The sequence below is a fragment of the Pezoporus occidentalis genome, unplaced genomic scaffold (genome assembly GCF_034315485.1).
Source record: "Pezoporus occidentalis ecotype Australia unplaced genomic scaffold, CSIRO_AGI_Poc_V1 ctg108, whole genome shotgun sequence".
NCBI lineage: Eukaryota > Metazoa > Chordata > Aves > Psittaciformes > Psittacidae > Pezoporus > Pezoporus occidentalis.
Genome location: NW_026912865.1, coordinates 2545127 through 2565761, shown reverse-complemented (window position 1 = coordinate 2565761; position 20635 = coordinate 2545127). Strand labels below are relative to the sequence as shown.

General features: G+C 52.4%; 1 protein-coding gene across 2 annotated transcripts; it reads left to right on the top strand.

Moving 5' to 3' along the window:
* Positions 1-2117: 2117 nt before the first annotated feature.
* On the top strand, positions 2118-10023 carry NKX2-1 (NK2 homeobox 1). Of its 2 annotated transcripts, none has more exons than XM_062623464.1 (3): positions 2118-2325; positions 6676-7052; positions 7843-10023. In XM_062623464.1, exons 1-3 carry the CDS (start codon positions 2273-2275, stop codon positions 8511-8513), a joined length of 1101 nt encoding a protein of 366 aa, XP_062479448.1. In that variant the 5' UTR covers positions 2118-2272; the 3' UTR covers positions 8514-10023. The 2 variants fall into 2 exon arrangements, with proteins under 2 accessions (XP_062479448.1, XP_062479455.1); XM_062623471.1 differs by lacking the exon at positions 2118-2325 and adding an exon at positions 2516-2875.
* Positions 10024-20635: the final 10612 nt, after the last annotated feature.

Sequence of the window (20635 nt, the reverse complement as noted above, 5' to 3'; positions counted from 1 at the left end):
AGGGGAGCCCACCCGCCGCCGCTCCCTGGGCCCTGCGCTGCACTTCCCTCGGCGGCCAGCGGAGGCTGCTGCGGGTCGGTCGCCTCCGTACCAGGGCCTGCAGGGTCCGGCATCCGAGCGTCCCTCCGCGTGCAAGGCGGGCGGTCGGAGCCGCGGGAGCTCAAAAGCAGCTCCCCCACGTACAGTGGTTCCCCTTGCCAAAGGGAAAAGAAAACAAAGCCAAAGGCACAACGGGGCAGCTGGCAGCTTCCTTCCGAATTAAAGCCCCCTGGGGAACTCAGACCAAGGCAGAGAGTGGAGAGAAGAGGGGATGCAGAGAAGGATTTAGGGACAACGACTGGAGCACTCGGTCACTCCAAAGTCAGTTACATCAGGGCGGCTGCGGACAGATCCGCTCACTTTGCGCGGGTTCCCAGGCTGCCGTGGGGATGCCGGCGGGTGTGCTGGCCTTCGGCGGGGTGGCTCGGCCCAGTACTCTGGAGCAATGAGGCAACAAGGAAGGACCGTAACTCCTCGCAACCCTCCGGTAACTTCCCTCGAGTTTTGCTGTGAAAATAAAAGCAAAGCAAACAATTCCCTTCCCCCCAGCCCGAAAATAAAGCTCGGGTACCACCCGTGCTGGTCGAAAGGGCCCCATTGTCGTTTTTAAATGAGGTATCTTTGCAACCACTCGCCCCTCCCCGAGCCAGCGGGGAGCCGCGCGTATCCCTGGAAGCGAGAGGTAGCGGGGAACAAAAGGCAAACTCCGAAGTGAAATTGAAAATAAAAGGGAGCTTTGGTTACCCCCAGGGAAAGGTCGAGGGGGAAAGGTCGCCTTCCCGCCAGCGCACGTACTCCCGGCGGGCGCAGGGGAGCGCTCCGACGCCTGGCCGCCAGCTTCTCGGGACCCGCGGGCCCGGACGGAGGCCGTGCGTCGGCCGCAGAGCCCCGAGGGCGCGGAAGGCTGCGGAGCCCTTGCCCTGCAGCACGCCCAGGGCAGGCTGCAGCTCCCCCGGCCCCTCGGCGGGGCAGGCCGGGAGCAAGGGGGGTGTCTTCCAGACCAAAGCAGGGGGCATTGAGCAACGTGCGCTCTCCCCGCCAGCTGCTGCCAGCCACGCTGAAGCCTGCTGCCGAAAAGGGCCGCGGTAAATCAAACCGCCGCCCTGCATCCACAGGCACACCACACACGTGTCCGTCCCCTCCGCGTCCAGCCCCAACTGGGATCCCGGAGCCGAGAGCCCCTTAGCCCGGCGCCGGCGTGGCCGCGGGCCTGGCGAAACAACTGCCAGCGCAGGAACCGCCCTGGGCCCCGGCGGAGCCGCGGGAGGGTGAGGGTAAGGAAGGGAGGACGGCGAGGTGACCCTCTTAAAAGCTAAGTTGCTTTTTGAAATAGAGACGACAGGGGTGAGTGCTGTGAACGTATGAGTAAATATATACTCATGCATACCCGCTGCCGGAGGTATGCGCCTTACGCACGTGTGTGAATGTGTGCAGGGACGTTCTGGATGTACATACAAAAGCACATAACTCAACTGTCTAATGTAATATACTGACAGCTAGAGCTAAAATCAGATAAACAGATGGATCCCGGCAGGACTGTGTATCTACTGATAAAAAGTATTTATGTATGTATTTATATCTATGTAAAACTTTTCACTATCTTTATAAAACTTTTGGCAAATTGTCTCAACAACCATCTTCCAGCAGAAATCACCCTTGGCTCGGGTGTATCAAAGACGCTTCGGGGCAAGCTGAGTCTTGTATTTGTAGTAATAGTGTGAAGGTGGCAGTCTGCTAACACTAAGGAAAGGAAGCCAGATGTAGAGAACATACCAATTGCTGATATTAACAATACCAGGATGGGGGTCAGGCGACACTTCAAGGCACATCGGCGGGAGCACTGCTGCTACCCACCCCCGGGTCCTGGGGCTCCCGAGCCTGCACCCAGCGCTTACCCGGTTCTCAGGCGGGGCAGCCTCGGAGGGCGCGGTGCGGCCTCCGGGCCGAGGCGTGCCCGGGCCCCCCCGCCTGGCACGGCGGCGGCGGTAGCCCTTCCCTGGCACCCCGCACCTGGCCCCACCCTGGTCCTCTTGGCCAGGAACGGGCCGGCGAAGGAAAAGCGGGGGAGGGGGGGATGTCTGAGGATTAGGTCAGGAGGGCTCAGTCGTCCGCCAGGAATTGGGGAAGGAGGGAAACGAGCTGCGAGGAGGCAGCGCTGCCCTCGCACGGGACCTCGCGAGCGGGGCCGCCGGTCACGGGTGGGGAAGGGCCCCCGAGGAACCCCAGATGCGAGATGCTCCACGCCCTGAGCAGCTGGAGGAGCAACTGTGCGTGCGCTGCAGAGGGGTGAGGACTTGGCGCTTTAGCTTTTGATGGCTTCGCTTGTTTTCTTTGATTCGCACGCAAGGGGCAGAGATTTCGACCCATGTACTGAGGGGTTTCTCCCACTCGAAAGAGATAACTAGTGCGGGGGGTAGGGGGGGTGGGGGGGTGTCCCACAGAATTGTCCCCATGAGCCACAGCAAGAAATCCAAGGGAGCGCTTTCAGGAAGCGTGTCTGGGCAGAGCTCCTGCCCTACACACCCCAGCATGTGCTGTCCAGGCAGGGAGCAGCTCCCAGCACCCTGTCCGCGGCCGCCAGTGGCGGCGGCATCCGGCCACACTGCTCGCTCACTAGGGAAACCTCCTCTCCTTCCTTCCTTCCTTCCCTTTCTGCGTGGGCTCAGGGAGCGGTATGCTGGGCACATCTTCCATTTGGGGAGGGGGGCTAAGGTGACAGGAAGTGTGTAACGCCGACATACAAAAGAAATCAGTGATGAAGTTTCTATGAGCTGGCTAAGGGGTGGGCCGAGAGTGAAGAATTGCAGCAAGCTGCGCGGTGGTGCCCCTTTTCCAGGTGCGGATCTTTGGGAGGACAATTTAAACTATTTGAATATTAGAGTTGTGCTGATGACCAGGAGGAAAGAGTTCTGTCCCAGCTCTGATTTTGTCCCTTTAACTCAGACTTCTCTAGGAGCTGCTGGCCACACGGCAGAGCCCGCCGACCCCCTCTCTCACAGCGGGGCAGGCTGCAGGGCTGCGGCAGGGCCGCCCCCTCGGCCGCGGGAGCTGGGCTGCAGGGCTGGGAAGAGTAGGGCAGGGGTGCCAGCAACGCACCCGTGAATCGGCCCACGGAGAGCATGGAACACCTCATGCCTTTGTATCAAAAAGTTACGCCTAGAAAGTGTCTCTCTGGTTGAGAAAGTATTCGCCCGCCGGTTGCGTGGGACTCTCCCCTCCGAGCCCTTCGGCAGTTCTGGCTGGTCGAGCACATTCGATTCCCCCTAGGGAGGCACAGCAGCTCGCATAAAAAAAAAAGACATTGTTGTCTTTGGAGAGCCCTGTGCGCACTTTCAAAAGCTGATCCTTGAGCTCCCAGCCCCCGCAATCCAGTTGATGAGGAAACGCGCTGCGGTCTTGGTGGCACCGTTTCCATTGGGATTGGCACCATTTGATTGACAAAGTCTCCCATTCTTCCACCTCTCGAGTGTTATCAAACGGATTGTGTGGGGTCAGAAGCTATTGAAGGGACGTCCGTGTAACCGCATTTCTGCAAACACGGAGTGAAGACCGTGCCTTTCTCATGAAAATGCTTCCACCAGGCAAAACGCATCTCATCTGCCTTGCTCTTCTCCTTAGCATTTCTTTTTAACTCGAGCATTTTACTAAGCAGCAGCACCAGGTAAACGAACACATCAGCAGAGGCAGCCTAGGCAAGACCCTCCCGGGACTGCAGAGAGATAGCCCTGGCAGGACAAACTTAGGTGGAGGGTTTCAAAGAGAAGGGGAAGGGAACTGGACAAGGGCAGCAGCGAAGCAGTTTGGCCAGTTGTCCGCGGTTTGACTCACCCCGGTATAGCTGGTTTGGGACGGGAAAGGGGGAGCAGAAGTTGACCTTCCTTGCCGCTAGCTCAGTCTAGCGGGGCTAAAAAGTGCCGTCGGGACCTCGCTCGTCGGTATGTTCCTAAAGAAGCGGTCAGAGCTACACAGAGAATTCCAGCCCTCTTCCCCACGAAGGGGACATGAAGGGCTCTCGTATTAACTTCGCTTTACTGGACCTCGAGCAGCCAGAGCTAGACTCCCCAGGTTCATCTAACTGAGCAGTGCTTCGGAGGCGGTTTAACCTACGCTCACTCCAGCGCCAGGATAACTATGCTCCCCCAGCCACGGCAGGCGGTGAACGGTGTCGTTCCGGCAGCGCCCCCGGGAAGGAGCGGGCGGGCGGCGGGGACCCTCCCCACCCACCCCCCCCGCCTCCCTGCTCTTCGCCTCCAGAACAGCCTCTGGGGTCTCCCCACCTCGCACTCTCGGGGGAGAAACGGAGTCGCTGCCCCACATATTGCGCGGTCAGTTGCTGTCGTTCGCCTCTGAGCCGACAACAGTGCAATTTTGGTGGATCTTGTGGTTTTCCCCCCCCCCCCCCCCTCCATTCACACCCTCCTTTTTAACGGTAATAAAACAGATACGGAACTGATGTGCCTGAGAAATCCTGGGGAAAAGGAACAGGAAAAAATAACACCAAACCACCAAAGCAAGGTCGAATGTCTCTCTGTAGGAACAAACCCAAAGACGGTTTTGAAAAACACCCGCAGAAATGGGGGAAAAAATGAGACGCGGGGCGGGGGTGAGGGTGAGAAATATTCCAGGATGTGGAAAGGCAAGAGCTAAAGATCTGGAAATAAAACAGGAAAGAGGTAAAAGCAGCAGCCTTTCTAGCCCAAAGTCGCCCAAAGTGACCTAGCGGACTCACAACGAACCCACTTCGGGGTGTTCACCCTTGAGTAAGCTGGTACCGAAAGAGGTGGCTGAGATGATGTTGGAAAGCTGGAGGCCTGATTGAAAGAAGGCTCCCCCGATTATATTTTTGTGGAAAAGCTCACCTCTTGCAGAGCTCTAAAGTGCAATCAAGGCAGAGGCTTACACTTGAAGGATGTTAACTCTCATACGGGAACCTACTTTCTCCTAAACGGTTTCTTGCCTAGTGAATGAGAGCCTCCCAATTGAAGCAAAATGATCCTTATGTACTGATATCAAGCACAGTTACAAAGCGACCGGCTATTTATGCTGCCACTTTAGACAAAGATATTTAGTTATTCCCGGGTAGCAAGTGCACTTTTGCATTTTTAAGCACGAACCAGCCGAGCACAAACATATTTACAAGTGCCATTACTAAACAGTTACTTGACACTTCGAAGTCACTGGGTTAACTGTACTTTCGCTGTAATTTTCTTAATAATTCAGGTAATTGCTGTATTAAATTGGGTTTGCCAGGGCCGTAAGCCGGGGTGTGAAACACTCAGGGGAGGTTTCTCTCCCCTGCTCGGGAACACCCCGAAATAGAAGCTTTGGAGACATTAGACAACTTGGGAGTTTTCTTCAAAGACCCGAGTGACACTAGCAGCCGCTGCCTTTACGAGGGGTGGGGTTGGGAGGGGGAAAACAACGACGTCTGTGAAGGGGCTTGCTTTTGTTTCTACACTGGATCCGGGAGCAGATCAGAAAGTGCCAGAAATTGCAGTTTATTCGAAACTGCAGGGAATTCATTGGCAAGGTCGCGTAGCAGATGACCTGAGAGGTCTTCTCCATCCAGCTCCCATGCTGTATAAATAACCTTAGAAAGCAGCTTCAGGTTCAGAGGGACCACGAGAGACTGTGGCAGTCTTTGCCTTTGAGAATAACGAGCAACATATTGCGCTAACCTATTTTTCAACAGTCTCACGTCCCAGGCTATTAATTTACTGCTTGCTTTTGGAAACTTGCATCTTCCTTCTCTCCATGAGTTTAAATTAAAAAATCCCTAGGTGAACAGAACTGATGGCTTTAGGGAGACAAGCGATCCTCGCCCTGGGGGTCTCGCCCTGGGGGTCTTAGCAGATACAGGAAAGGTTCTCGAGATGCTGAATCCCATGAGCTCTTCAGCCACCAGCCGGCCGGGGGACCCGACAAGCCGGGGAGGGGAGTGCTGAGCGCTGGGACCGCGGCCCGGGCTAGACGGCTGCACTCTGGGAGCTGCCTGCCCGGCGGCGGGGCTGCCGCCACCCCGGCTTCACGGGGGAGAAAGGGACTCAATCCTGCAGCTCACCGGCATTCAGCCCCGTCTCCCTAGTGTTCACAAAGGCTGGGCTGTCAGCCTTGCCACCCGGGAGCTTATTTTAAATCCTTTCACCCCGCCAAACGGGGGTCATTTTGCCTTGCCTTCCATTTCCCATCCACGATATTGCCACCCCCGAGAAAAATAAAGCGAGTCGTGCTCACGGGGTCTGTCTCCTTTTCCCTTTCTCTCTCTCTTTTTTAAGACATAAAAAAAAAAAAAAAAAAAAAAATCCTGACAAGGAAAACTTAAAGGTGTTTACCTTGTCATCAGCATGTAAGCTAATTATCTTGGGCAAGATGTAGGCTTCTATTGTCTTGTTGCTTTAGTGCCTATGCCCCGCCTCTGGTGGCAGCCTAAAACCTGGCGTCTGGCTAAAACAAACGAAAGGCAGCCCTGAGCCTCCACTCAATCCAATTAAGGCGGACTTCGTCCACTCGGTTACGTGTACATCCAACAAGATCGGCGTTAAGGCAACACCAGAATATTTGGCAAAAAAAAAAAAAAAAAAAAAAAAAAAAGATTTGCCTCCCCTTCCTTTTTTTTTTTTTTTTTTTTTTTCCCAGCCGCCGAATCATGTCGATGAGCCCAAAGCATACGACTCCTTTCTCAGTGTCTGACATCTTGAGTCCTTTGGAGGAAAGCTACAAGAAAGTGGGCATGGAGGGCAGTAACTTGGGGGCTCCCTTGTCAGCCTACAGACAGACTCAGGTTTCTCAGCCGGCCATGCAGCAGCACCCCATGGGCCACAACGGAACAGTGACTGCCGCCTACCATATGACAGCGGCAGGGGTCCCCCAGCTCTCCCATGCCACGATGGGGGGCTACTGCAATGGGAACCTGGGCAACATGAGCGAGCTCCCGCCTTACCAGGACACCATGCGGAACAGCGCTTCGGCGACAGGATGGTACGGCACCAACCCGGACCCCCGCTTCTCCTCAAGTAAGTCAGCCCGCGGCTGGGTGGGCGCCGGGGGGTGGCCGCGCACCTGCCCCGCAGCACCGCGGGAGATGGGCGCCGGGAACTCCGCACCAGGGCAAAAGTCTGTCCAAATCTTGTCCGTCCCCCACCCACCCACCGCTGCCCCCTCAATTCCTCCTTCTGCCCGAGGATTGTGCCTGATCCCTTCACCCCGGCTGGTTTCATGTCAGCTGCCCGGGGCTGCTTTTGCACGGGGAAGGGGACAGGATACCCCGCAGCGGCGCGGAGACGGATCTCGGGGCTCGCCGTCCAGCGGGGCAGCAGCGGCCCAGACCCGGGGCCCGGGAGGGAGACCGCGGTGCCCGTCCTCCTGCGCGCCGTCCGGCACCGGGCGGGCGAGGAGGGAAGCCGGAGCCGTGGGAGCCGCGTCCCGAGTGCGCGGAGGGGAGCGGGCGAGTTTGCCCCGGCAGGCGTCAGCGGAGCCCCTGTTCCCGGGAGCTTCCTCCCCGCTGTCACCTCTGTACTTGCTCGGGTGTCATCCCCCGGGCAAGGCGAAGGGCGAGCGGTCTCCTTTATTCACCGGGGTTGAGTCGGGCGAGGAGGGGTCCAGTTGCCCGCCGTTCTCCCCGGGGACGCCGGTCGTTGTTTGAGAGCTTGGGCGTCCCGAGGACCCGGCTGGGGCTGGGCTGCCGGGGGGCTGCGGTCCCCCTCGGGGGCGAGCGGCGGTCGGTGCCGCTGGAGCGCGGGGCCCTGCTCGTGCCGGGCCGGGCTGAGCCGAGCCGCCTAAACCGTGCCGCCTTCTCCCTTGCAGTCTCCCGCTTCATGGCGCCGTCCTCGGGCATGAACATGGGCGGCATGGGCAGCCTCGGCTCTCTGGGAGACGTGAGCAAGAGCATGGCCCCGCTCCAGAGCACGCCGCGGAGGAAACGGAGGGTCCTTTTTTCCCAGGCCCAGGTTTACGAGCTGGAGAGACGTTTCAAGCAGCAGAAATACCTCTCCGCCCCGGAGAGGGAACATTTAGCCAGCATGATACATCTCACCCCTACTCAGGTCAAAATCTGGTTCCAGAACCACCGCTACAAGATGAAACGCCAGGCCAAAGACAAGGCTGCGCAGCAGCAGATGCAACAGGAGAACGGCTCCTGCCAGCAGCAGCAGTCTCCCAGAAGGGTGGCGGTGCCAGTGCTTGTAAAGGATGGCAAGCCCTGCCAAGCAGGCTCCAACACACCCACAGCAGCTATCCAGAGCCATCAGCAGCAGGCTGCTACAACGATCACGGTGGCTACCAATGGCAACAGCCTCGGACAGCATCAGAGCCACCAGACAAACAGTGCGGGGCAGTCTCCAGACATGGGACAGCACTCGGCCAGCCCGTCCTCTCTGCAGAGCCAAGTCTCCAGTTTGTCTCACCTAAACTCTTCTACTTCTGACTATGGCACTGCCATGTCTTGCTCCACCTTGCTATACGGTAGGACCTGGTGAAAGGATTAAACAGAGCAAAAGAAAAAAAAAAAAGGGGAAAAAAAGAAAGGGAAAAAAAGGCAGATTTTCCCAGTCACACAGATCTCTGTCCTGTCCAAACTACTGGGTGTCTTTTTTTTTGTTGTTTGTTTTGTTTTTGTTTGGGTTTTTTTTTCCTCCCCTTTTCAACGCTCCCCCACCTCCCTTCACTTTCCTGAGTGGTTCTCTGAGGACCTCTAAGAGTGTGAGAGAGAGAGAGACTTGGGGTTTTGTTCGGTTTTATTGTTACTCTTGATGGTTTTGGGTGCTCATTTTTCCCCCCCCCAATATTGTTGTATGGGGTGTTAAAAAAATTCTGACTAATAACTACGGAGCAGTCTGCAGAAAGGGGACCATAGTTAGGCATGGTCCGAAGGCTTGAATTTCAGATGTACCCTTTGCCAGCGTCTAGGACTTGCATGTAAATATAGAGATTTGGGGGGATGGGGTGGTTTCCCCCCCCAGAAAAACGCATTCGCGTCACCCAGACACAAGAAGCAGCTTCCCCCCCCCCCCGTCCCCCGTCCCGGTCTCCCCTGGCAGCCCCGCCGCCAGGGCCAGCGGATGGAGACGTGGAGTCATCAAAGGCTTGGCTTTTATTTTCCTCCTTACGTTTGATGTGAACCTGTAGCTGTATAATGCTGTCAAAAGTTGGACTAAACCCATAGTTTTTAGTAGCCTGCATATTTTGTTGTATAAAGAAAAAGAAAAAAAATACAATCAACCAAACCAACCCCTACCTTTTTTATGGACACTGATCGCCCCGTCGTAAATCCTCTGGCAGTTTGTTATTTGCGCACGCCGCCTTTTCCTGTTGTAACTTATGTAGATATTTGGCTTAAGTATAGTTCCTAAGAAGCTTCTAATAAATTATACACATTACGAATATTCTTTTTTTATTTCCCTTTGGTTCCCCCTCCTGATCCTCCCCCGCATATTTTTTTTTCTTTGCCCATTCCTTTTTTCTTTTTTGATTGATGGAAACCCCCGGGTATGCTGCCAAACCCCGAGAGGCCCCCATCCCCACCGGGGCCTGGCTCTTGGTCCCAAAGGGGAGCTGCGACAGGGAGTAAACAGGATACAGGCTCAGTCCTCAGCCTGCAAAAGTGACCAGCAAATGCGGGGGATTCGCAAACTCGAGAGCGAAAGGATCGAGTCCAAATTCATTAGCCCGATTATTGGGAGGGTGAGGGGTGAGGGCCACCTCTGAGACTCCTTGCTAGAGAAAGCAAAGTATTCCAAGAGTAGAAACTCAAATGCCAAAGGCACGGAGGAGAAAGAAGGTAAAAGTCTAACGCCACTAGAAACAAATAAACGAAGAACCTGCTGACAGTATAGAACATGCGGCCGATTTAAAGAGCGTCCGGTTTTAATACCGTGTTAAAAAGAAGAAAAAAAAAAAATTTCTACCAGGTTTTCCTATATGCTTGTATTTTAAGGGAAGTACAGTCACCTTATTTATAATCAAAATAAAAAGATAGTTTATTGCGTACGACATGTAGTTTGAATTAACTTTCTTTATCAGACTGCATTTAATTTTCTACACATACCCAGCCCTGCAAGCACGCACACCCAGACACACAGGCACGCAGACACACACACACGACCACGCAGCTCCTCCCGCACATCTCCCCCTCACTGCCCCGGTGAGAGGTCAGCTGCAGGCTGCACCCCAGGCCAATGGACATCGGCTTTGCTTGGGGTTTGGGGCTTTTTTTTTGTGTGTGTAGCCATTTGGGAAGATTGTGAAGGAGCAGTTGAGGAGAAAGTGCGTGTGTGTGCACGTGTGCGTGTTTGTGTGCGTGTGAACGAGGTACGCGACCGGCTGAGACACCAAGGGGCGGTTGGTAGGAAGGTGAATATTGTGAGCAATGCGGGGCAGTTAGATTTTAACTTTGCTATAAATACATAAAGCTTATCAAGTTAAGCACTTCGTATCGGACAAGCTCGAAATACGCTTAGTTCGCTGTCTTTCGGGTCCCAAATATCCCTTTCATGAGTGTAACAGAATAAGAAGTCCCCCATCCTAAAAGGGACTTCGTAGCGTGTTCTCCTTCGCGTCTGCTGCTCTTTTATTTTTTTTATATACATATGCATATATTTATTGTTTTGGTTGGGTTTTTTTTTATTTGTTTTTGGTTTGGTTGGTTTTGGTTTTGGTTTGGTTTTGTTTCCCCCCTCCTCCCCCGACTCAGACCCCGTCAGTTAAACCAAGGAAGCATATCGCGGTCATTGAAAAACCCCTGAATTACAGAGGTATTATGAAATGCTCGTATATTTGAAGAGAAAGCAAGTAGCTTGTCCGGGATTGAAACATCCCAACCTCCAGTTTAAGTAGCAGATTTCGAAAGCTCCAGTCTTTCATTTATCTAAGATAGCTGTGATACTCGGACACCAAGTGCTAGTCTGGATGGAGAAAAAGGAAAAAAAAAAAATATTATCGGATTCTTTCTGCCCCCCCCCCCCCCCCTTTATTTCTAACTGGAGAACATCACGTGTGTCAACAGGAATTTCGAGACCTTTCATTCTTTATACTATGTCATGCTTTATACAGCGACATTCCCAACTAACTTAAAGGATATGCCTTGATTTATTTTGCTTTCTTTCTCTACGCAAAATACTCGTTTCAGATCTATGGCACCATGTGAAGGATGGCGGGAGGCATCTAGAGCTTAGTGCTGTTATTTCTGCTAAATAAAGGAAGTGTTGGGAATGTCCGTGGTTCAGCGCTGCAGCTCCCATTGAGGGAGCGAGGGCAGGCTTAAGTCTACGGATTTTTTAAGTGAAGGTTAGTTTCTCTCGGAGTTAATGTACAAGACGGAGGGGAAAGTGCTGTGGTTAAGTCGACGTTTCCCCTTCAGATGTAATTAACGTTCGTATCCTTCCAAATACAGGAACTTTCAAAAGTGAGGAGCACTGAAAGGCATTAATAGAGCCGAGAAATAGTATCTCCCTCCTCCCCCGCAATATTGGAGTTAGCATGTTCGATAGAGAGCCAGCCAGTGACTTTTCATTATAGACTTCGAGGGAAATAAATGAATTTTATTGTGTCTTGACAACCTCATAAACACATATTTGGTGGTGGGTGTAATTACTGTAATGGATTATTATGTACACTGACTTATCTTTCTTAAACTAGATTTAGTTTCGATTAAATAAACTCGTTTCCACTTTGTCTGATGTCGGCTTAGTTTAAAGTCTGTTTACTTGTTCCACAGAAAGGTGAATTCATCTCTTTATTAAGCACTAGAGACCGAGCAAACACAGTTCAAACTGTATTTACATATCAATCAGGAGAAATGCAAACAACTGCTCTTTAACAATTTTATAGTTTTTTTTTATGACATTGTGTTGTTGCCTTTTATCATAAAATTCTTTGTATAAAACAGTTATGCCTTGCTTGGGATTACGATATTTCGGGGGTGGATGGGGTGTAAATACATTTTAATCTCCGGTGTCCCTTGAGAACACTCACAAGAATTTAGTCACTGTACAGCTTGTCTAAATTAGAGTATACGCCTCCGTTTAAACTCCTGCTTCTTCCAATACGCTGATTTTCAGTCTCCTGGTAATCAATGCAGAACTTGGATAATGGGATGGCGAAGGGGAGGGGCAGCATGTTTCAAATCTGAAATGATGGAAGAAATGCAAGTTTCTCCGTATAACAACTGCTTTATCGACGTGGGACGGTGAGCAGCCCGTCTTTGGAGAGAAGGGATCTGGTGCAGGATGGCTATGCCCTCCTGCTTCCCCACTCCCTGGCACTGCCTCCAAACGTAGGAGAAACGCGGAGGGCATTTATTCCCTGCTGTAAATAGGAGTTCATGCTTGAGTGCCATGAAGTGTGCGTGCAGTGGCACAGCAAGCTGTGCAAAAAAAAAAAAACAACCAACCAAAAAACAAAACCCAAAACCCAATAAAACCCTATCGCCACTACCACCACCACAACAGCAACAATGGCAAAAGACTTCTTCATATTTGCTGTTTCATAACAAAACGGGTTGTGGGGTGGGTTTGGGTTAGTTTTTCATTTTGTCACAGTAGCCTGGTAGCATCAGGGATACTGGAAGGAAAGCCTCGGGGGAGGCTGCGCAGCTGGGGCCTGTACCTGCTGTTGATGGAGCAGAGGGGAGCTGGGACCACTCCTGCGGAAAGGGGGGGGGGGGGGACACACAGAGATGGGGAGCTGATCTACACCTATATTGCCTGCATCTCCGTTCAAAAAGCAGTGTAGGGCCCTAAGATAGTGCTCAAAGTGCAGATCCCAAACAGTGTAATCGGAGACAGCTCTGAGATGACACCAAGAGAAGTTGCCACAGGGAGGGGGGAGAAAAACAGAGGGAAAAAAAAAAATAAATTTAGGAGTTTCGTGGCGGAGCGCAGGTAGAGGAGCCTCACTGGGAAGCAGACCCGGTCCAACTTGTGGCGGCTGCTTTTACAAAGGGGACCTAGAGGTAAAGACCGAGTGACTTCTGAAGAATTTCAGTCCTTTCATGGCCGTGTCGGGAGCAAAGCTGAGAAAAATTCGCCTTTTTTTCTATTTTTTTTTTTTTTTTTTCCCCGCTGTCTGACCCGCTATTCTCTCATGAGCCCCTTCAGGGGCGGAAAACCCTCCAAACCCTAAGTAAATGGTAATACTGTTTGTATGTATCCAGTGTGTACAGAGACCTGACCCAGTACGGCTGTACCTATGAGGTAGAGAGGCTACTGTCTCTGGCAAAGTGGTGAATAATACGAAATGACTTCCCCCCACACCCCCTTCTTTTTTTTTTTTTTTTTTTTTTTCTGGCTGCGAGCACATAGGGAGCAGGTAAGGTCAAAGTTTTCTTTATCCTATGTCTTTCTCTCGAAGGCTTCCGGTCAGCTATATAAATAAAACGGTGAATAGGATGTATTGATGCTAAAAGAAACTGAAATTCGTTTTGACGCTTTAAACAACTTCTGCAGAAAAATTCTTGAGAAACCTAGAGACGAAAAGGTTAACTGTGACATTTAATCTTCCACGTAAAGGTTTTTGTTGGGGGGAGGGCGGAGAGGGAAATCGGTATTTTCTTTTCTTTTCGTTTTTTCTTTTTTCTTTTACAATGACACAGACGTAAAGGAGCAAAAAGCATTTCCAAATGGCCGAGTGCACTCGCACTACCTGCCAAAGACGATGTGAATCCGCTGTCCTGAGCTGGCGTATGGAAATGGGAAAAAAAAAAAAGTTTAAAATGTATATTCTAACAATATTCACCAAGTGATTAAGGATACTTAGGTCTAGTTTTACTGGCTGGCTCCATTTCTCACGCTAACAACTAAAAGTGAATGTTTACTGTATTCTGAAATATATTTCTATTCGTTAAACACAGCTGGACTTTCCGAGTAATTTTAAATTAGTTTGTAGGTTGTGCTTCTATGGCAATGGATTTATACAGCTGATTTTAGAGAACGTATGGGACTTATTTCATTCATTCGATGTGAACTCCCTGTATCATTCTGAGTAGCGCTCCTTAAAGTACACAGGGAAAGAATAAAGCGCATGTACACACGAGGTTGTTTTTTTTTTTTTTTAGATGGGCTTTTTTTGGTTGGGTTTGTGTTGGTGTTCTGTGGTTTCTTTCTATTTTTCTTTCCTTTTTAAAAATAAAAAAAAAAAGATAGTTGCAATGCTTAGAAACCTAAGCAACGTGTGAAATCTTCACTTCCATCTGTTCTGATGGGTTTCACGAGTGTCCTTCTCTATCAAGTAAATTTAGGCAAGTAATAACATGCTAGAAGGCGACAAACTTATACACCTGGGATCTTGGAGGGAGCAGACTTTTTGCTTCGTATCAAAGGTGTTGCTGAAGTGGCTGAGTTAATTTCAGTGTGTCACTGACCTAATACAGTGACTCTAGGACGTGGCTTTTTCGGAGTTTCTTTCGGTGTTTTTGTTCCGTAAACTTTTTGTTTTCGGTACTGCTCTTATTCAGAGAAGCTCTTAAAAATATTGTCTTTTTCTTGAGCACCTTACTGCTCTCGGCTTTTGCTCTTAACCTGCGAGTTACTTCAGTAACGCACTGTTGCTGCTGAGAAATGGAGTGCACGAATGGCCCCGTCCCCCGCACCTCTATCTGCGTTCGCTCACAGCAGGGGAAGAAAAATCCCCTAACAAGTGGACGACCGATGCGGAGCATTTACTCTACCTGTGTGCGTTTATATAGGAATTGTATCTGTAGATGTGTGCATCTGGTGGTATATGTAGGAGCTGATGTGCCCGGCATAAACTGTGTGGTCTGGAGAGCAGAGGCGGGCAGGAATGGGAAAACCCTCCCTTTGAAAGACGCATCGCCAGCCGACCTGTGCCTCCGCTCTTACTATTATTTTACACCGAGGAAATCCTCCGTGGACCATCCGCCTCTACCCGGCCGGGAGCGGCCCCGCCGCGCAACCCCCTCCAGTCCCCGCGGGGCGCCCTCGGCTCTGCCCCTCGCCACGCCGCCTACCAAAACAGCTCCCGGCGCGGCCGAAGCTGCCTCTGGAGCTCAGCTCGGGGCTCTCCGTCGAGGGGAACTGACCTGATCCTGCCCGTTGCCCGCGGGCTCTGCGGCTGCGGGGCTGCCCGCGGTCCGGTCAATGGCCCCTGCCCAGCGGGGCCCGGAGCAGCCCAGCAAAGGTCCCGCCTGCGGGTTCCGGGCGGCCGAGGGCAGCGCCTGCCTCGCTCTGTACTTTTTAAACGCCAGCTAAGGCACCCTCTGCCTGCGCTGCCAGGCTGCCAGGCTGCAGGTGCTGCCGGGCAGATACAGCTGTGCGCACCCGCAGCTTCTCCCGTCCTTGGCACACGGGAGATGCCCCTGTGGGAGGGCTGCGAACGTCGGGCCAGGAACCCCTTTGACTTTCGTCCAACAGCCCTGACAAGGTGTTGATCGCCTATGGCACCTTGCCATAGCCAGGGCCAGTGGAATGGGGTCTGGGGACCCGGTGCTGCCCCGTCACTGCAACTCACACCACACTTGCTTAGAGGGGTAGTGGCAGGGAAGTGCTCGGCACCTCTGCGGTAACCCAAAAAAGACCGAGGACGGGATGCGGCCGGACGAATTTGCGTCTTCGCAAAGGTACTGTGCAAGTGCGGGCAACAACGAAGGACAGGTCCCAGCACTGGCATCTTCTGAACTGTCAGAGGGTTCCTGTGCAGCCACTTTCACGGGACTCTGCAGGGTGGCACCGGGCCGCCGCTCCCATCGCGGTGCGCAGAGGAGCAGCGGTCCTGGCCAGCCCGGTCGCGGGGGCTCCCTGCGGGCACGCAGAACCGGGCACCCCACCCCCGACGAGCTCGGTTTGCGTTTGGTTGGTTTAGGTGAGGGGAAGGCAACCACGGAGGAAGCACCAGAGAAAGTTTGTGCGGGCTCGTACCCCGCAGCGGCGGGACGGCGGGGGTGGGAACTGGGCAGCCCGGGCCCCGCAGGCCCGGCCCGGGCTGCCGCCCCGTCCTGGGGACGCTGCGGGGGAGCCCCACTTCCTGCCTCCGATTTCTCTCTCTCCAGGCCACGGGGGGGCTGCCCGCTTCCTGCCCGGTGCAGATCCCCCTTTTCTCTCATCGTTTTTTAATTACCCTTCTGAATTTGAATGGATTATTCTTTAGAAGATATGACAGGATTTAAAGCTCTCATTACATATCAATAGACGGAACCTTTGCACGGAGGTTGTCTTCGATCTTCCGCGTGTAAGCAATAGCTGTTGCTCCCTGGCTCTGGCTTTTCGATGCACACACACAAATACACAGCCTGCTTGTTTTTAAAGAGTGGCTCACGAAGCAGGACCCAGATGTGGGAACCGAGTAGTCCCGTCGGGCTCGGGAGGTTGCTGGTGGGTCGTGTGGTTCTTGCCTGGTGTCACGGGCAGGCTGTGTGTGGCGGCGGCGGGCGCTGGGACACGCCGCGGGTGTGTGGCGGTGGCTGAGCTGCTGCTTGGGGAGGGCCGGCATGTTCTTGCCGAGCAAGTCCGGGCACAGAGTGGGCTGAGCGCGGAGCGGGCTGCGCGGGGAAGGCGGAGGTGTGTGCGCTGGAAGCGGCGGGGGGGAGGAAGTATGTGTGTAGCGGGGGAGGGGGTGTTTGTGTGTCAGTGCATCGCTCTTCCACAATGGCAGCGTAATTATCTAGCTGAAACATTCACAAATGGCAAAAAGTTGTAAAATAGATCGACCTCCCTGAGATGAGAAGGAGCTAGTTTCAGGGCTGTTCAACCATCACGCTTTTTTTCAATACATTTTATACAAGAGGATCTAGCGAGTGATTCCGATTCAATACACATAATCAGTTTGGAAGTCCTATTTCCATTTGAAAACAGGCCTATTTGCAATCATGAGAGCCGGACATGCTGGAAGATACAGGACGCATTCAGAGTAGGTGGTAGGTGAGAGAATATGCAGACGAGCACCAAATATTTTCTCCCCGCTGCAGACCTTTTACACGATACTTTAATCACGATGTATTTTTAATCTAATATTCTTTTTGAAAATACGACCTAATTGCTTTAGAAAGCAAAGGTTTGACCTACAACGAGAGTCCCTGTTGGAAGAAAATTAAAAAAGCTACAGCTGAGGGCAGAATGGTTATTGGAAAAGCATGTTGATTGTCCTATCAGCCTCTTAGGGTTAACAGTCATTTAATCAAGAATACATCGGGTAAATGATCCCTTGAAATTTGTAACTTGCTTTTTAAAGTAAGGCGCGGGGGAAGGAAAGTTGCACGGAGGTATAAAGGGGAACGGGTGCCCGCCAAGCACGGCAGCCAAGCCGGCCGTGCCCCGGAGCAGCCCAGTCCGTCGGAGATCGGGGCAGCCCGCAGCAACGCTGGCGTCCCAGCGACTGTGCCCCGGGAGCCGCGTCCCGCCATGTAGAGAGCGCAGGAGAAAGAACACACAAAAGCCGGGCCGCAGAGCCTGAAGGGCGAGCTGGCCTCAGGAGGGCAGATCCTGCTCCTGGCAGGAACAGCACCCCCGCCCCTGCTTGCTCTGGAGCTTTTTTCTTATTCGTCAAGTGCCCGAAACCAAGCGAAAGCTGGAGGCCTTGCGCGTCCTCCGCCGTGATCATCCTGCGGGAGAGGAGCAGGCAGGAAAGTTGGGACCAGCCTGCGGGTAACCAAGAGCGAAACGAAAGCTCTCCCAGGCCCGCACACAGCACGTTCCCTTTCCCCTCCACCACTCCGTTGTGTGGCGGTGCGCGCTGCGGGCAGCGCCCAGCCCTCCGCCCGGGCTTTGGGAGCAGGTGCTTGCTTCTTGCAGCTCAACACGGTGGCCCGTCCCAGCAGCACTGCTGTTCCTGGCTCCCACCCTCCACCACGCTGTTTTATTCTCTGCCACTTCAAAGGACCAAATCAGCTATCAGAAAGGGGGGGGGGGGGGAGAGAGAGGTAAATAAATAAATATTTGACTAAATAAGGCAATGTCGTAGAAAGCTGAATTATCCCTGCAAGAGGTACACTGTTATTACCGACTTGCAAACCATAGGCACACCGGTGAGATCGAGAGGTGGGTTTGTGCCTCCCCGGCCCCGCCTGGGGATCCGTTCCGAGGCAGAGCTGGGACTTTCCTCCCCCCCCTCCCAGCTGTGCCCCAGTCCCTTTTCCCGCCTCCGCTCCGGCTGCTCTCAGCGCCTCCCCCCCGCCCCAAGTGTATGTCGCCCTTTCCTCGGTCAGAAAAAAAGCAGAGAAAGTTATCTCCTTTGGGATTTCTACCTTGACACCCCCAGGCCGCCAAAGAAGGACCCTGCACTCCCCCCTCCGAGCCAGCTAATTAGGTGAGAGCCCTAACCTAACTAGGGCTCGGGCCAGAGGGCCCAGGAAGGGCCGGGTGCAGGAGGCCCCGCAAGGCTTAGCTTGGGGTTTTGAAGTGTTCCCTCCCCGGCCGGAGGTACCACAGTGACAAAACCGTTCTATTCTCCCCCCACTTCTCCCTCAAAAAAAGTGCGCATTGACCGCTCGTGGGACCCTTCCACGTCCGGCCGGGCACCGGGGACAAGGCGCTCCTCCAGGCTGGTTTCGCTCTCATGAAGCAAATTTGGGGTGGGGGAAGCGGCTGGACATTTTCCAGGCACTTTTGCAGAGGGAAGGGGAGCCGGAGCAGCTGGTACCGCTTTGCGGTGGGTGATGCGTTCGCTGCGTCGAAGGGGTTTCGCGGTCCCGCTGTTGCAGAGGGAAAGCAGCTTTCCTCCAGCCTCTGAGCTGGAGCTGATTCTCCCACGAAGACCACCAGTGGGGAGGTGAGCATGGGGGGCGAAAGAGGAGGAAGAAAGGGGACCTGTCCCTCTCAGGTAAAGTTATTGCCAAGACAACTGATGGTTTTATTCGCATGTGTTGTCCCCTGAAATCTGTGTGTTAATCACGGGGAAAAAGCAAGCAGGTTTTGGCCCCACTTGTTTTCCCCTCTCCTCAAGCCACGGCGGCTTGCTGGTGTTCCATCCCGCTGGATCGTGCTCTGTTCCTTATCGCCTGGGAAAAGCATTCCAGGGCTCTCAGCAGAGCGGGAAAACGATTCCGATCCGATTTCCGATTTTTCAGCAAGATCTGGAGATACATTACCTGTTGTCGGGGGTCAAATATTTACCCACATCGGAAACATAGCCCCAAAGCAAAAGCGGCCACTTCACCTCTAGAAGCGTCATCTGTTCTCCAGAACAGTCTTTAGTTCCCCTCGTCATTTAAGAATACCCCCCTTCTCCTCCCTTCCGCTCCCCTCATGCATATTGCTCTCTAAGAGAACATCAACAAGTGACCCGTTTATTTTATTAGCGGAGATTTTCCAGGGTGGGATGGAAGGTCTAATCCCATAGCGGCAAGGTAGACAGGATTCCTTCTCCACCTAACGGCACCCCAAAAGCAGGAAACAGCACCCCTCTCTCCCCACCCCCCCACCCCCCCACCCCCCCGTTTCCGGGCAAAAGGGACCTTACCAACAAAGTGACCCTAAATTAGAGGTGCTACAAAAAGTGTATGTGTATCCCCGTGTTAACGGATCTGCAAAAGCATGATGTATGCATGGGCGTTAAGGTGTGGGTAGATGTGTGTTTGCGTTGAGGGTGTTCGTGTAGAAAAGCGATGGCTTTCGCGTTAATTTGAATTATTCAAATGTACACTAGAGAGTCTAAGCAAATCAGGGTGAGATTTGCCGGGAGGTAGAGGTAATCCAGTACACAGCGAGTTAGAGAGGGTGGTAGGGGGTGGGGAAAAGGGGTGATCTCATTAAAAACAAAACTTAGGAGACGAGAGTGCCCTGGAAAAGGCCGCCTATTTCTGTGTATCGTTTGCCAATGCACAGCTGGGCTTTTTATTCTTCTTTATTTAAATATTCGTTTGATTTAAATATTCACTCCTAGACACTGGTCAAACTACCGATGGGATGGAGATATTTCAAGGTATTTTGACAAGATACCGACCGCTGCTCCGAGGTCTCTGTGAGCGTTTTGAAATGAGGGATCCTGGGGGAAAAAAAGAAGAAAAAAAAGAAACCGAAACGGCACCCGTCCAAATGACTAACAATTAAAAAATTCTGTTGCTAATATTTCAAAGAACAAAGGGATGGATAATGGATAATGGATGATTCCTTTGCTCAATGAATACAAAATAAATACTAAAGCATCGTTAGAAATAAAAAGGAGTAGATGATGCATGTCTTTTAATATTTCACATAAAAAAACCCCAACACTTTTATATGGACTTGTCCTTAACCTTTAAAAGCAACTGCTGTAAATACAAGATCCGTACTTTCTTTAATAGATTTTAGTAGGAGCTGGTGACAGAGAACTGATTTCTTTTCTATTAGGCTTCTTTGTACATCTTAGTACATCTTTGTTGAAGGCCCGCAGAATGACCAGGGATTAGATTTGCATCTCTTAGACTCCCTGTGTGGTCTTTGTGAGGAGCTTGTAACTGTTAAAAATGACTTGTTAGGAAGCGTGTGGGCTCTCATCTCTTTGCTTTTGACAGAATGATTGTGAAATTCAGATTGTTCTTATAGGCTTTAGCTTGCAGATTCCACCTGAACCTTAAGCAATTAGAGCCTAATCTCAGTGCAATCATATAAGAGTTAGGATTTGTTGCACTTTGTTTACTTCAATTAAAAAGCTACGGAATATTTCGGAGTAGTTT

Bases quoted from the DNA above. Each gene is read 5' to 3' on its own strand.
- NKX2-1 (XM_062623464.1), top strand. From the start codon at position 2,273: ATGCTCCACGCCCTGAGCAGCTGGAGGAGCAACTGTGCGTGCGCTGCA. The intron at 2,326-6,675 runs GTGAGGACTTGG...TTTTTTTCCCAG, and splicing joins TGTGCGTGCGCTGCAGAGGG to CCGCCGAATCATGTCGATGA. The intron at 7,053-7,842 runs GTAAGTCAGCCC...TCTCCCTTGCAG, and splicing joins GGACCCCCGCTTCTCCTCAA to TCTCCCGCTTCATGGCGCCG.